This window comes from Hippocampus zosterae, chromosome 2 (genome assembly GCF_025434085.1).
Source record: "Hippocampus zosterae strain Florida chromosome 2, ASM2543408v3, whole genome shotgun sequence".
In the NCBI taxonomy this organism is placed as follows: domain Eukaryota; kingdom Metazoa; phylum Chordata; class Actinopteri; order Syngnathiformes; family Syngnathidae; genus Hippocampus; species Hippocampus zosterae.
Window position 1 is genome coordinate 9,115,069 of NC_067452.1, and position 14,288 is coordinate 9,129,356.

Genomic DNA, 14,288 nt, shown 5'->3' on the forward strand with positions numbered 1-14,288 from the left:
AGGCGCAGCCGAAGCGTTGAGGGGGTCCGTTTTGGGGGCCTCAGTATCACATCCCTGCTTTTTGCAGATGATGTGGTGCTGTTGGCTCCTTCAAGCGGGGCCCTCCAACTCTCACTGGAGCGTTTCGCAGGCGAGTGTGAAGCGGTTGGGATGAAAACCAGCACCTCCAAATCTGAAACCATGGTCCTCAGTCAGAAAAGGGTGGAGTGCCCCCTCCGGGTCGGGGAGGAGATCTTACCCCAAGTGGAGGAGTTCAAGTATCTTGGGGTCTTGTTCACGAGTGGGGGTAGGAGGGAGTGGGAGATCGACAGGCGGATCGGTGCAGCGTCTGCTGTGATGCGGACGTTGTATCGGTCTGTCGTGGTGAAGAAGGAGCTGAGCCAAAGGGCGAAGCTCTCAATTTACCGGTCGATCTACGTCCCAACCCTCACCTATGGTCACGAGCTACGGGTCACGACCGAAAGAACGAGATCCCGGATACAAGCGGCTGAAATGAGTTTTCTCCGCAGGGTGTCCGGGCTCTCCCTTAAGGTGAGAAGCTCAGTCATCCGGGAGGGGCTCAGAGTCGAGCCTCTTCTCCTCCACATCGAGAGGAGCCAGATGAGGTGGCTTGGGCATCTGATTCGGATGCCTCCTGAGCGCCTCCCCGGTGAGGTGTTCCGGTCATGTCCCACCGGGAGGAGACCCCGAGGAAGACCCAGGACACGCTGGAGAGACTATGTCACCCAGTTTGCCTGGGAACGACTCGGGATCCCCCGGGGAGAGCTGGAAGAAGTAGCTAGGGAGAGGGAAGTCTGGGCTTCCCTGCTAGAGCTGTTGCCCCCGCGACCCGGCCCCGGATAAGCGGTAGATGATGGATGGATGGATGGATGGATGGATGGATGGATGGATGGATGGATGGATGGTAGTTAGTATACAGTTGGCTTCCATTAGGTATTCTATGGGAGTGTGTTTACTATCCACTTTAGCAACAGGAAATCCATGTGCAATTTCAGTGGGATTATCAACCGAGGAGTGGCGCTTATTGGCCACTCCTCAGGGCCAATAAGCGCACTTTTCTGTGGTCAATGGGCTGCCAACAAGAGCTCATGGGGTGGGCTCAAGTCAGTAAACACCAGTGATCACGGCTAATAATAGAGAAAACAGTCCTGAATAATTCATGTGAAATTGATTCAATCTTGTTTTGCGGGAAGGTTACAGTGCCAGAAAGAATGAACGAAAGACTTTGAGTTGTGGACAGTGGTTTATGAAAGGATCCTCGCTTATGCTGTAGGCCAGTGTTTGTTCACAGCAGGAATAAAGGAAGAACTCTGTTTACGTCGCGCTGCTTCTCAGACATTGGTTTGTTTGTTTATCTAGCTATCTATCTGGCTATCCATCTAGCTATATACAGTACATATAAGCGGCTGGATAGACTGACAAGGTGTAGGTTGTGCAGAGGCACCTGAGACGTTCCAACACATAACTGCAGGGTTTAAGATGCTGGCAGGGAAAGCCTACATGGAACGCCATAACCAGGTGGCTGGCATAGTCTAGCGAAACATCTGTGCAGAGTATGGACTGGAAACCCCAAGGTCAAAATGGGAAACACCTAGAAGGTGGTGGAGAATGACAGAGCGAAAATCTTGTGGGACTTCCAGATCCAGACTGACAAGATGGTAATGGGGAACCAACCAGATATCGTGATTACAGATAAAGGGCAGAAGAAAGCCGTTGTAGTGGATGTAGCGGTCCCAAGTGATGGAAACATCAGGAAGAAGGAACACGAGAAACTCGAGAAATACCAAGGGCTCAGAGAGGAGCTGGAGAGAGCCTGGAAGGTGACAGTCGTGCCTGTGGTGGTCGGAGCACTCGGGGCAATGACCCCCAAACTAGATGAGTGGCTGCAACAGATCCCGGGAACAACATCGGACATCTCAGTCCAGAAATGTGCAGTGCTGGGAACAGCAAGGATACTGCGCAGAACCCTCAAGCTTCCTGGCCTGTGGTAGAGGACCCGAGCTGATTTGAGGGATGGACACCACCCGAGTGGGGGTGAGACGAGGATTTTAAAATTTTTATATATATGTTCGTGTCTGTGAGGCCAAGAGGACTAGCCTAATATTAAAAGTATATTGATACATAGCATAAAATATTCATCATTTATCAGAACGCTTCCACGGTGGAGTCTCGAGGTTTTACTTTGACTTTTATTCAATTTAGCTTTTTTTTTTTTAGACAAGAAAATTAAGTTTGCTACTAGATACAATGTGTTTTTTTAAAAAAAACAACTTTTTATTCTACAGGTGTCAACGTCAAGGACCGGGGGCCAGATCTGGCCCACCACATCATTTTATGTGGCCTGCCTAAGCAATTCAAGCATATCAACTTCCGTGATGCTTTCTAAAGTCTGAACCAAAATTTAAAATGTTCATATACCGTAATTTCCGGGCTACAGACCGCACCTGATTAAGAGCCGCATGCTCAGATTTATGAAGAAAAATCAATTTTATGTGCCGCACCGTACTATAAACCGCTGGCCAATGAGTAGGCGGGGTTTAACCCCCGCGGAAAAAAAACGCAACATTTCTTCAGGTTAAAATAATATCCATAATTTTATGAGCATGATAAATGCATTTGCACAACGAAATTACGCTGAAACACAAAATAAGAGGCCATCTTGATGTGCTTTTGCGTAATTATGGGGAGAAATACTGCAGCCCACTCGGCTTTAAATAGAATAATGCAAATCATATAAATGGGAAAAGATAAATGAAATTATTTCTATAGCCAGCCGCTTAAAAATGATCATCGTTGGCAGCTTTAGGCCCGATGCTGCGTGGCTCAAAACACAGGTAAAATGTGTTCTCTCGTGGCCGCTCTTTTTCAGTATGACGGAGGAGTCACCTTTTTTAATTACAGTCCGAGTGAGAGGCAAATCAAATGTCAGGGGGTCTTCGTCCATATTTATTATTTCATCTGGGCTGATGGAATTCTCCGCGATCTTTGTTTGTGTGAAGTGTGAATGTGCGGACCGAAGCAAGTTTATCCTCGTAATTGGGAGAGAGCTGCTGACACAACGTCGTGCGTGCCCAAATAGACAAGCTTTTCCGGTTCATGAATCTATAACACCATGATGGCCCACCTTTAAAACCTCGAAAAGCTTTGGTTGTCTTTTTACACTGGCTCAGTTCTTCCTGCCGGAGCCTCCACCTTCGCACCATCGACTCATCTATGCCAAGATTACGGGCAGTAGCTTGATTTCCTTCTTTAACTCCCAGAGTGATCGCTTTCAGTTTAAAAGCTAATCATATGCTTTTCGTCTGGTATTCTCCATGTTGATTAGGGTTAGAAGAAAGACTGAAATAAGGAAGTTGTGATTACCGGTAATCATACAATTTCATTGGACCCCGGTGTACTACTCACTCATTTTATTGGTCGACTGTTGCCAGGTAACACATTTTTCCGCGCTACGGCAAAAGAGCGGAAGTTGTGATTAGTCATACAATCTCATTGGACCTTAGTGAACTACACATTCATTTTATTGGTCTGTTTTTCCCGCGATGGAACAACATTTTTTTAAAGCCGCTTCATATTACACGCCGCAGTGTTGAAAGTGTGGAAGAAAAGTGGCGGCTTGTATTCCGGAATTTACAGTATAATGTAATTATTGCAATGTTTAAACAATCCATTATTCTTGACTTCTGATGTCAAAACTAGTTATCCATCTATCTGTTGCTTGCTGTGTGTGTGAAATGTGGAGGTGGTTCAACATAAAGGAGTATTTGGAACTAGGAGTCGTGGCTTGGAATTTAAGCAGATTTACATGGGACAGGTGAAGAGAGCCAATCTGTCTTTTTCGTTAATGGATGCTACAGCTTCTTGTTGCTTTCAAGCTTAGCTTGTAGCAGACGTGTGCACATTGCAGTATGACTTTTTTGATCCACTGGTGAAAAGGACACTTTGATTCGCTCCTCTTTCATTGCTAACTGCTTCAGACAACAAAGTGTATGCAGGAAAGTGGTTAAGACCGCACAGTTGTCTGCGTCTCATGTGTTGTCTTGTATTATTTTGTCATTTTTTGTTAACTGTTCTTTTGATGGTGGCACGGACACCCGCAGTGGCTCCTCTTGTTTTCTGTTGAGAGGGAAGAAATTTCATCTGTGCTGTATGTTACACATACATACAGCACATTTGACAATAAAGTTGTCTTCAATTAAATTCAATTCATATGGTTGCACACATTTCACAGTTCGAAGGGAAACCGTAACTACAATGGCTCAAAAATTCTGGAAGTGAATGCCAGAATGGAATGTTTGTATGTGTTGGTACTGCAAATGAATTTCCTACTTTCAGCAAAATTGTAAAAATCTTGAGGCATTTCTTTTGACCACAACCATTATGATTATGAGTACCTGACTTAATTTAAAATTGAGGAGGATTTGTTCCTAGATTTTATTCTTGGCCTCATTACGGGCAGTTTTCACATGAAAATGTTGAAAGAACATACATACATTGTCTGCACAACCTATCTGAATAGAAAAAGAAAGTTTTAATTGAAATCTTGCAATGTGATTTATTTATGGTAGTAAGATGTGGTAAAATGAAAAGGAAAATTGAAACCCAATTTATTGAATGAATACCAGCATTTATGCAGTGGATAGCACAAAGTCAAAATGTGTAATTGTTGAATGTAGTTCCCCATTTAAAAAAACAAACAAAAAAAGCCTTGCGCAGAAGACAGTTTGTTTTTAAATCAAAGCAAGCCGTTATAGCGAGTACTGAGTGCAAAGTTCTGGAGCTCATTAGACTGAGAACAAGTAACCTCATGCTGCAGATGGTGAATACACAGTCCAATTATTATCGTATTTTCCTTTACCCCCTGTAATGTCAGCTTCCATAACACTGCTGTGACATAAGTTAAAGGGCATGCCGGGTACCTCGATACTCAAATCTAAAAAAAGGCCAAGGCGATTGCACCAATCCTCTCCTGTAAGTCCATCCTATTTTTTACGAAGGGGGATTCTAAAATAATATCAGCTGTCACTGCATGCCAGGGCCTCACTGCTGAGGAGCACACTGCTGGAGCTGGACTCCAAGCTTTACTGCAGGTCTCTATCCCGGACTCAACTTCTTCTTTTCCTAAGTATTCCTTTCTGGAGTTGCCAGGCCTTTTTCTCTTCAGGGGGATTCGATTGACATCATTTGTTTCGTGTGTCCTAGGCAGAAGGTAAGCAGTCATTGTCAATTAGGGGCATTCAAAGGGCAAGCCTCGTTCAACAAGTGCATGTACGCTCAAGCAGCCAAAACACAAGTAGAGAGAAAATAATTCTTCTGCTTCTAATGAATTGTTTTAATGGCTGGGGGCTGAGGAGCAGAGCTTGTGAAATGACGTTGCTGTGCTGTAAGCTCCAAAAGGACCATAATGTGGTATTTCAGTGACTCCGCAAGGAAAGACTTTCTGTTTTCTCTCAGCGAGCATTGCTTGCGACATGCTCATCGGGAGTATTCTGAGAGTGTGGCGAATGAGAAACAAAGTGCTAAGCTGAGCACAAGGAAGCACTTCAGGGCAATCCGGTCCACATGTAAAGAACTCACTCTGATAGATTTGACAACTCAATTATTGCGCCTGTTTTGCTTTCATCTGTGAGGAGAAAATCACCCTCTGTGGCTGACATTTCAATTTGACTCGCTCATTTAGGGTGCTCCTGTCAACCCTCGCCAACCAAAGACTTTGGTGCATATTACAAGATTGGCTCGCTTAAGGCATGCGGTGTCAGAAGCGGGCCGAGACGAAGCTATGACACGGCCATGTTTAACCCAGGCCGCATACTCTGCTTTGCCATGTATCGCTGAAATGACTCGTTTGTCTCTGTCTCACTTCAGCGGGAGCGCGACAGAGTCAGGGAGGCCACTGACTTTCTGCATTTTATCCAGAGTTGGACATAAATGTACACAGTTGTCGTGTAACACTGGCAATAAAATGAAAGTGATGAAAAGATAACATTAGCAGATGTAAATATGGCGCCTACAAACAATGCAGATGCAGATATTGCTGGCACCGAGAGCACATACATTAGTGAATGCTCATAATTATTGAGATAGAGTGAGAGTCCTTTTACATAACCTTCACACAGCGCAGGCCTGTAAGTACTCCTCCCCTTCCTTTCCTAAATCTTTCTAGGCGCAGGAGAACATGATGCTGCGGTAACAGGCGGTATATAAAAAGGCCTGGTTTATTTTCTTAGCCTGAGTCTGGCTTGCTCACCTTTGAGCTATGGCAATTTTGCAGACAACATACCTTTGAAAGAGGCTGTTGTCACTGCCGTCATGCATCAACCAGCGGGGACTCTGGCTCTGTGACGGCTCCAGACCATGACGTGAACATTCATCTCTGGTGACAAATGAAACCGCTATATGCTTATGCTTCTGTCATCATGCCGGTGTGAGGTTTCAAGAAGGCCTCAGGTGTAGGTTGTCTGAATTATATTTATCAGATGGACTCGGTAAAAACCTGTTTATTTTCAGATCCCACTGGCTGCCTATTACTCACCATACACTAACATGCCACACATAACAGAAAGCTGAAACTGGTGTCATGAGGATAGCATGTTTTTAATCGGGTGGTGTTGAACCATAGTCATTAATACCACTCAAAGTCACATTCTAAATTCGATGAGGAACCTGTTCCCTGTCAAGAGTTATTTCTGTGTTGGTCCTCCAAAGACCGCACAGAATAATTGTGTTTATACAATACAATACAATACAATACAATACAATACAATACAATACAATACAATACAATACAATACAATACAATACAATACACGCTGTCACAAAGCGCTTGACCAAATAGTAAACATAAAATAAAATATGTGGCTCCGATAATGGATGGATGAAGCATTTATTTTCAAAACTTTTAATCATGCTTCAATCAATTTCACAATGTTCAACATTGTGATAGCAAGGAAAAACAAAACCAAATATTTCATGAGGTCAAATACATTGTTGTTGTTTGTTGCATTTGGTCTTACCTTTATTTGTCCATGAAATATTTTTCTACGTACTTTTCATGGTACAAAAAAATCTCAATATGCCAGGGGGAATGTTAAATAAATAAAAAATTAAAAAGCAGAGTGGAAGACCCTTCTTCTACACATTGCCAATGCAGCTCAGCGCTGCCAGCTGTCAAAGCTACATGGCATTTTCACTCAAATTCATGGCAGTCCAGAAAGACTACATATTACACACATTCATTAAATAGACTAAGACTGTTGAACGACAACATGTGGAATAGCTTAGTGATAAAATGTGTTTGGCAATATAAAGAGACACAGCAGCGCCTCTTTTATGAGTGCAGTGCAACAACTGTGTGCGTCAAGTACAGCTCGCTGTTTTGACTCAATATCATCTGACTTTTTCCAAACAGATGATCTGATCTGTTGAAACCAAATTACAGCAAATAATCAACTACTGCTCACTTCAGTTAGGCAAGCGTCCAAAAAACCCCAAATTAGCCTCTATAAGGCCATTTATAAATGAGATTTCTCCTTCTGTCTTCTTCTCTCTGGATTTCTCCTTGTTTGCTCCTGACCCATCTCAAACCTTCCCTTTTTACCCAACAGTTTTGTTTTTAATCAACTCAGCAAATTCACTCAATCAGACTTTTTGATACATTCCAACCGGGCTTCCAACCTCATCACAGAACAGAGACAGTTTTTATTACGGTACTAAATGATATAAGTTTGAGCATTGTCGCAAGGAAGCTGTCGGGTCTTGTCTTATTGGATCTCAGTGCAGTATATGATCATAATATACAGTTGAAAAGGTTGAAAACTTGGGTGGGATTAAATGGAACAGTCCTAAAATGGTTCAGGGCATACTTGAAGGAAAGGAGTTACTTTCTGACCATTGGAAGTTTTGAATGTGACGTGGGGGTCCGTCAAGTGTCCCTTAGTTGGCCCTTAGTTTTAGAAACCTATTTTTGTCTTTACTTTTACATTGTTTTAAATATTTTGAAACGTTTCTGTTAATGTGATTAAATTTTGTCAATGTCTGTTTTCCCCCCCTACTTTGTCGCTCACTGTTCTAGCATAAATTTTTTAATGTTTTGTTTCTTTACTTGTGTGAAGTTGAACTTGTGCATGAAATATGCAATATAAGTAAAGCTGCCTTGCCTTACCTTCAAAAATCATCCTAATTGGGTGAAATAATTAACCCGGTGAAAAGGACAGAGCTAACACTGGGTTATTTATCCCCAGCACATTTGGTTGAGGATTTGGCCCAGAATGTTGGGTCAAGTTGTTTTTATTTTTGCTCCAGAAGGGGCTAAAAACTACCTATTGTGATGAGATTTACTGCCAACCTTCAGTAAGAATAACTTCACCCTTTGAGGGGTCACCACAGCAAGTCATTCACGTGATACATTTGGCACAGCTTTTACACCTGATGCAACCCACACTTTTTCAATGGGTCATCACCATGGTAGGAAATTCTGAGAATGGGACATGAAACTTTACAGAATAGATCCAGCTCTCAAGTCATTGCACTTTCCAAGGTCATACATTTACCAACACGGGGGATGAGTGGCTGAAGATTTTTCATTGGCCTCGCTACACCTTGAATCAAGCAACACAACAAACAATTATTTTGTGCAAACTTCCTTTTAAAGTGCATATAAACACTTAAGAACACATTTCCTCATGAGATCCATAAGTGAATGAGGCTGCCCAGGAAAAAAAAAAGATGACGTGTGGGAGTGGATCCGATCTGATGTGATCTTTACATCATGTATTCTACATGTGCATACTACTGTACATTCCCTTCAGAAGTTTACAGTTCTTAGACATACACTCCTAACTTGATTGCACTCTGTAGAAAGTGACCTCTAAGTCTTGGTGTCTGTTTCCTCCAAACAATAATTCAGTGTTGTGGCCATTCAAATTCAGATTACGGTAATTGAACGAATAAAGGGAGTAAGGAAGGAAGGAAGATGTGACTGACTGTGTATTCATGATGCAAACTGAGCTCAAAGCCTGATTGTTGTATTTAGACCACACTGCACACACCGTCCAGTATATACATATTGCACTACTTCACTTGAAATGTTTAGAGAGAAGCTACACAGCCAAGCTGAAACAGCGAGCATTAAAAGCGAGCAAATATCGGAGCAGCGACAGGCTCTTTATTATCCTGCAATAGGTTTTAAAGAAGCAGGTGCTGTAACTCTCCACAAAAACTTCTAATGACTTTCGCCATCAGTGCACATCCAGTGCATGTGCAGCAAATACTCCGTGTGAGCATCTGATGACAAGAGAACAAGGCGTAGGATTTCAGCATGACCAAAGGTTGCAGCCTGTGCCGATAATGAGAGAAAATCATTTTCATGTAGGTTTTTCTTTCATCCCACCACATTGTTGCCACGAGAGACTGAACGCGTAAAGTGCTAAAAGGTCCAGTGTGGGTGTGCGCGGAGACACGGTGCAGCGTTCTCTGTTGCTTAATGAAGCTTTGTAGCGCAGAAAAGTCAAATGCAGAATCAATGGTCTCCTCTAATTGGCAGTCCATGGGGGTGCATTGAGCAAAATGAGGAATCATAAAGTAGTGTGTGATTATTGATGGATTTGTTACAGATCTGTGTATAATGAATCAACATCAGTAAGAAGGAAAGAATTCCGAATAACTTCAATATTGTCTTCTGTTAGAGCCCAACAATGATAACATTTATTCACATCTCAGAAGGTCAAACAAATATTCAAACAGCTTCTTCCCTCTGGACTAGTGGTTCTCAACCTGGGTTCGATCGAACCCGAGGGGTTGGGTGAATCGGTCTTAGGATTTCGACAGAGCCTCTGCCATAAAATTAAATTTAAAAAAACAAACACAAAAAACTCGTAGGTATTTAAATTTTATTTACTTTTTTCGTTTTTAATGAATGTGTTTTTAATGTCTTGAAATTGTAAAAAAATCATTAAACATTTTTTTTCACTAATGAAGGGTTCAGTGATGTGCATGTAAACTGGTTGTGTTTGGTACCTCTAACAAGGTTAAGAACCATTGCTCAAGAAGCTAACTCCCAAAACGGTGACCCAAATCTACCTGTACAGTGGCTCGTTGCGTTTTTGCACACCCCTGTGCAACAGCATTACTGCAATAATCATTGTAGCATCAGCTCTGTACTTAGTTCAACCATTGTCACTGATCTCTATTCCACAGCATCAGACACTTTAAAGTGCTCAAGGACATCTGTACAACTGCACACCTCAACTTTTTCTACAAATATTGCTACTGGTCACTTTAAAATGGTGTGCAATGATAATCTGCACCAACTGTTACAGTATTGTATTCTACCACTGATCACTTTCACTCTGCTTGATACTTTGCACATGTCTCACAGCTGTCATTGGGTGTTACTACTGCACAACGGTACCCTAACATTACAGAATGTCTTTCCATACCTGTTTGTCATGTCCTGGTTTATCGTAGTTACTTGTTATTGATGATACAAGTGTGGTCTGTACTACCAGAAACAAATTCCTTGTGTGTCCTACATACTTGGACAATAATGATGATTCTGATTTTGATATCTTCTTGTTTGTGTATGCATATAGCTGCAGAGGAACAACCCATCCAGGGGAGTCGGTATCCAGACGCTGATGACCGTGAAACCGCCGAGTCTGTGTCACTAAAAGATCGTCTGGCCATGTATCAGGCTGCAGTGTCGCACAAAGAAAGTACCTGCTCCTCCTCTGCAGCGGTAAGACCACGCAGTACATGCAGTATTTAGGACAGGGCATGCTGTGTTGCTAGCTAGAGATCTGCAGAAGCTGACTAACACTGCTTACATCATACATTTGTAGCGTCAGGCTCAATTAAAGTATTGTAGATTCTCAAACAGTGGCCTCCACTCTTGTTGATGCTGGGCCAACAAATAAACGCCTCCCTTCAAGTAGCACACAAAGCACAGCTCTCGATTTTATTATTTTTTTTAAAGAGGGCCGATTCTTGAGGCAAAACAATTCATGAAAAGTGGGTTAGTTAGGTAATGAACAACACACAACAACATGGTCTTACAGCCACGAAGCAAGTGCAAACATGAAAAGACGAGACAACTCCCACCAACTGGCCACACGGCTCACGGCTGGCACGTCGATCAAAAAGATATCTCGAGGTGAAGGATCCAAGACACGCACCATAGCAAATCATCCCCAGAATATCACCAAGTCTCCTCCTAGTTTCACGGTATTTAAAATGTCTTTTCTGCATGCTTCTTTGTTGTGTCTGATAGAGCTAAGTGGACATGTCAAAAAGCTCCAGCTTTTTCTCATCTGTCCAAAGGAGATGAGCGTTTGCTTATCTCAGGATGCATTTTGAAAAGTTCCAATCATGTTATTTCAATAACCACCGTTGCTGTAGTTTTTACTTTTTAATTTAATTTGTGAGCAGTAATTGTTTGTGTTACTGTATGTGTACAAAGAAAGAACTGTACAGAGAGGAGACTCTCATGTGCTTGAGCTGCATCCGGCACAGGGTGTTTTGAATATGTCAAGGAATGAAGAAGGAAGTTTTAAAGAATGAAATAGGATGCTTAGCACAGTCTCAGCTGCAGGTCATAGGTCCCTCATCAGCGATTGAAACACACAGATTAATCACCCAAGAACAGCGACAAAAAAAGTACGGGTCTATGCCGAGTTTTCAAATTTCTTTTCTTCATTACATTTGTCAGTTATTTCAGTGAGCACTGTGTTTTTTTCTCTTTAATGGATGAATACCAACAATTTAGTTTTGGATGTCGATACGAAACAAAAATAAAAACAGTGAAGAGATTTTACATTAACCAAGATCGTGGTATTGAAAAAAAAATCCACCCCAAAAAAATGTAAATCTCAAATGAGCTTTTTGACTGGTCGTTTTGTTTTGTATACACAATAATCGTGTTCAATTGAGTGTGAAATTAGTTCAGCTGTAGTTATTTAATGAAATGTTTTTTATTTATTGTGGTTACATTTTGCAGTCTTGCATTGCAACATACTGAGAATCACTTTTGATTGTTTTATTAAACGGACTTTGTATAAAGTACACCAGTGAGACAAGACATTTCATGTTCTGAAATTATGATATACTTACTACAGTTTGTCTCACAACAAATCTTATATGGAATCTCTTTGAATGATGCATACACAGACAAAAACTAACTCCAGTGAAGTTAGAAGGTAGAGTAAAATGGAAATGAAAACAATACAATGATTTGCAAATCCACATCAACTTATTTATTCCATCAAATACAGTGCAAAGACAATAAGATAAGATAAGATAAGATATCCTTTATTCGTCCCACAATGGGGAAATTTACAGCCTCCAGCAGCAAGAATGTATGTAGAAAGAAGAAAGGAGAAAGAGAGAAAAAAAGGCAGTTAAAGTTCAAACTGATATATATATATATATACGGTATATATATTTTTTTTAATTGCAAATATTCTCTCCTTTTGAATTTGATGTCTGCAGCACATTCAAAAAAAGCTGGAACAGGGGCCACAAAAGACTGGGAAGGTTGAGGAATGCTCAAAAAACATCTGCATAAAAGACGCATTCCGAGAGGCCTTGTTGTTCACAAGCAAGGATGGGGCGAGGTTCACCGCTTTGTGAACAAGTGCGTGGCAAAAAATTCAAATTTCAGGATTTCATCATTCATGCTATGAGAATAAGGAGAAATGTCTGTCAATCCCTCATGCAGGCACTGTACTAAAAACATCACACAGGAATAATTATCTCAAGAATGCTGCGACATAGACTCGGGAACACTTCAGAAATGCACACTAAAAAAAAAATGTCCACATTTCATATTTTTTTTAAATCGTGGCTGTCATGGAATTTTCCTCTGAGCCAAAGTGGAAAAGGACCATCCGTATTGTTATCAGCCCCAAGTTTCAAAGCCAGTCTGTGTGATGTGGGTGTGTTTATGCCTGTGGAAACTGTTAACAGGCACATCTGTAAAGGTGCCACTAATCCTGAGAGGTACAAACAGGTTTTGGAACAACATATGTTGCTATCCAAGCAAGGTCGTTTCCAATCACACACCTCTGCTAATTTCAGCATGACGACGTCAAGCTACAGTCTTAAAATACCGTGGCTTAAGAGTAAAAGAGTGCGACTACCTGACTGGCCTGCCAGCAGTCCAGACTGGATACCATTTAAAATCTGTGTTCCTTTATGAAACGCAAAATATGACAACAGAAACTGTTATGCAACTGGCAAAGCATTCCTCATTCCTCATTCCTCAGATGTACCTTCAACAATTAGTGTCTTCAGTTACTAAACGCTGATTGAGTGTTATTAAAAGGCGAGGTGATGTAACAATGAGGTAGACATGCCCAAGTCACATTTTAGTTTTTTTTTGAACCGGCTGTTGGCATCAAATTTAAAATGACTAAATAAAAAACAATAACATCACCAATGTGAAAATTAAATGTCTTGTAGTATGTACATTGAATATAGGTTGAAAAGTATTTGTAGATCAATGTGTTCTATTTTTGTTTGTTTTTTTAACCGTCGTTCCAATTTCATTGGAATTGGGGGATGTACATGCCCTCTAATGTGATGTAAAAATAACAATAACCAAGTACAGTATTTTTATTGAACATTTCTATTCAGAGTACTTTTTACAAACAGAACTGTTACAAAGCATTCGCTGTTCTCTTATCGCAATTGCTTGGTGAGAGGTCTTCGCGGGGAGCCTTTTAAGAGCTCAATTTTTATCTCCATTTATCTTCAGAAAGGATGTGCTTTTAGCGCCTTTCTCGTCCATTTCAAATTGCAGAGAACACATTTTGCAAAGATCGATCCGGCCATCATTTTTCTGTGCAGGGTTCCAAAATTGTGCCATGTTGTCTCTCCCTGCATCACAAAATAGTAGTATGGAAGCACGGCAAGCACAGTTTCAAGCAGGATGCACTGGATCATTTTCGTGCACTTCATGGCTATAATAGCCAGTGCTGCGGCACCACAACCTCCCTGACCTCACTTAATGCTCAGTGTCAGGCCCCTTGTGACAGCAGTGACAGCTGAGAGCCAAGTCCGAGCTGCCATACAAAATCTGCATGGACTCTTCTTTTTCCCCCCCGCCTTAGGCAGCTGTCGCCAGCATATTCAGACAAATGTGACGAGGTGCCTCAGGAACTGAAGAGTGCCCCATCTATCATACAACCAAATACAGCACGATTAGCCAATCTGGGATACATTGCAACACACTCTGTGGTTGCCAAAAAGCAGCATTAAACATGCAAATGTACATAGCTGAGTAACGACTAAAA

The 14,288-nt window shown here is 41.6% G+C and overlaps 1 protein-coding gene across 4 annotated transcripts in view; it reads left to right on the forward strand.

Moving 5' to 3' along the window:
• The window catches only part of xirp2a (xin actin binding repeat containing 2a), a 68,159-nt gene that overhangs the window by 32,202 nt on the left and 21,669 nt on the right, over positions 1 to 14,288 (forward strand). For 3 of the 4 annotated variants that reach the window (XM_052052140.1, XM_052052121.1, XM_052052111.1), the window contains one exon: positions 10,590 to 10,735. In XM_052052140.1, the coding sequence (XP_051908100.1) occupies positions 10,682 to 10,735 (54 nt within the window). In that variant the 5' untranslated portion in view covers positions 10,590 to 10,681. Of the gene's footprint in view, positions 1 to 4,697; positions 5,210 to 10,589; positions 10,736 to 14,288 lie in introns of those variants that run through there. The other variant, XM_052052131.1, reaches the window with a different exon arrangement.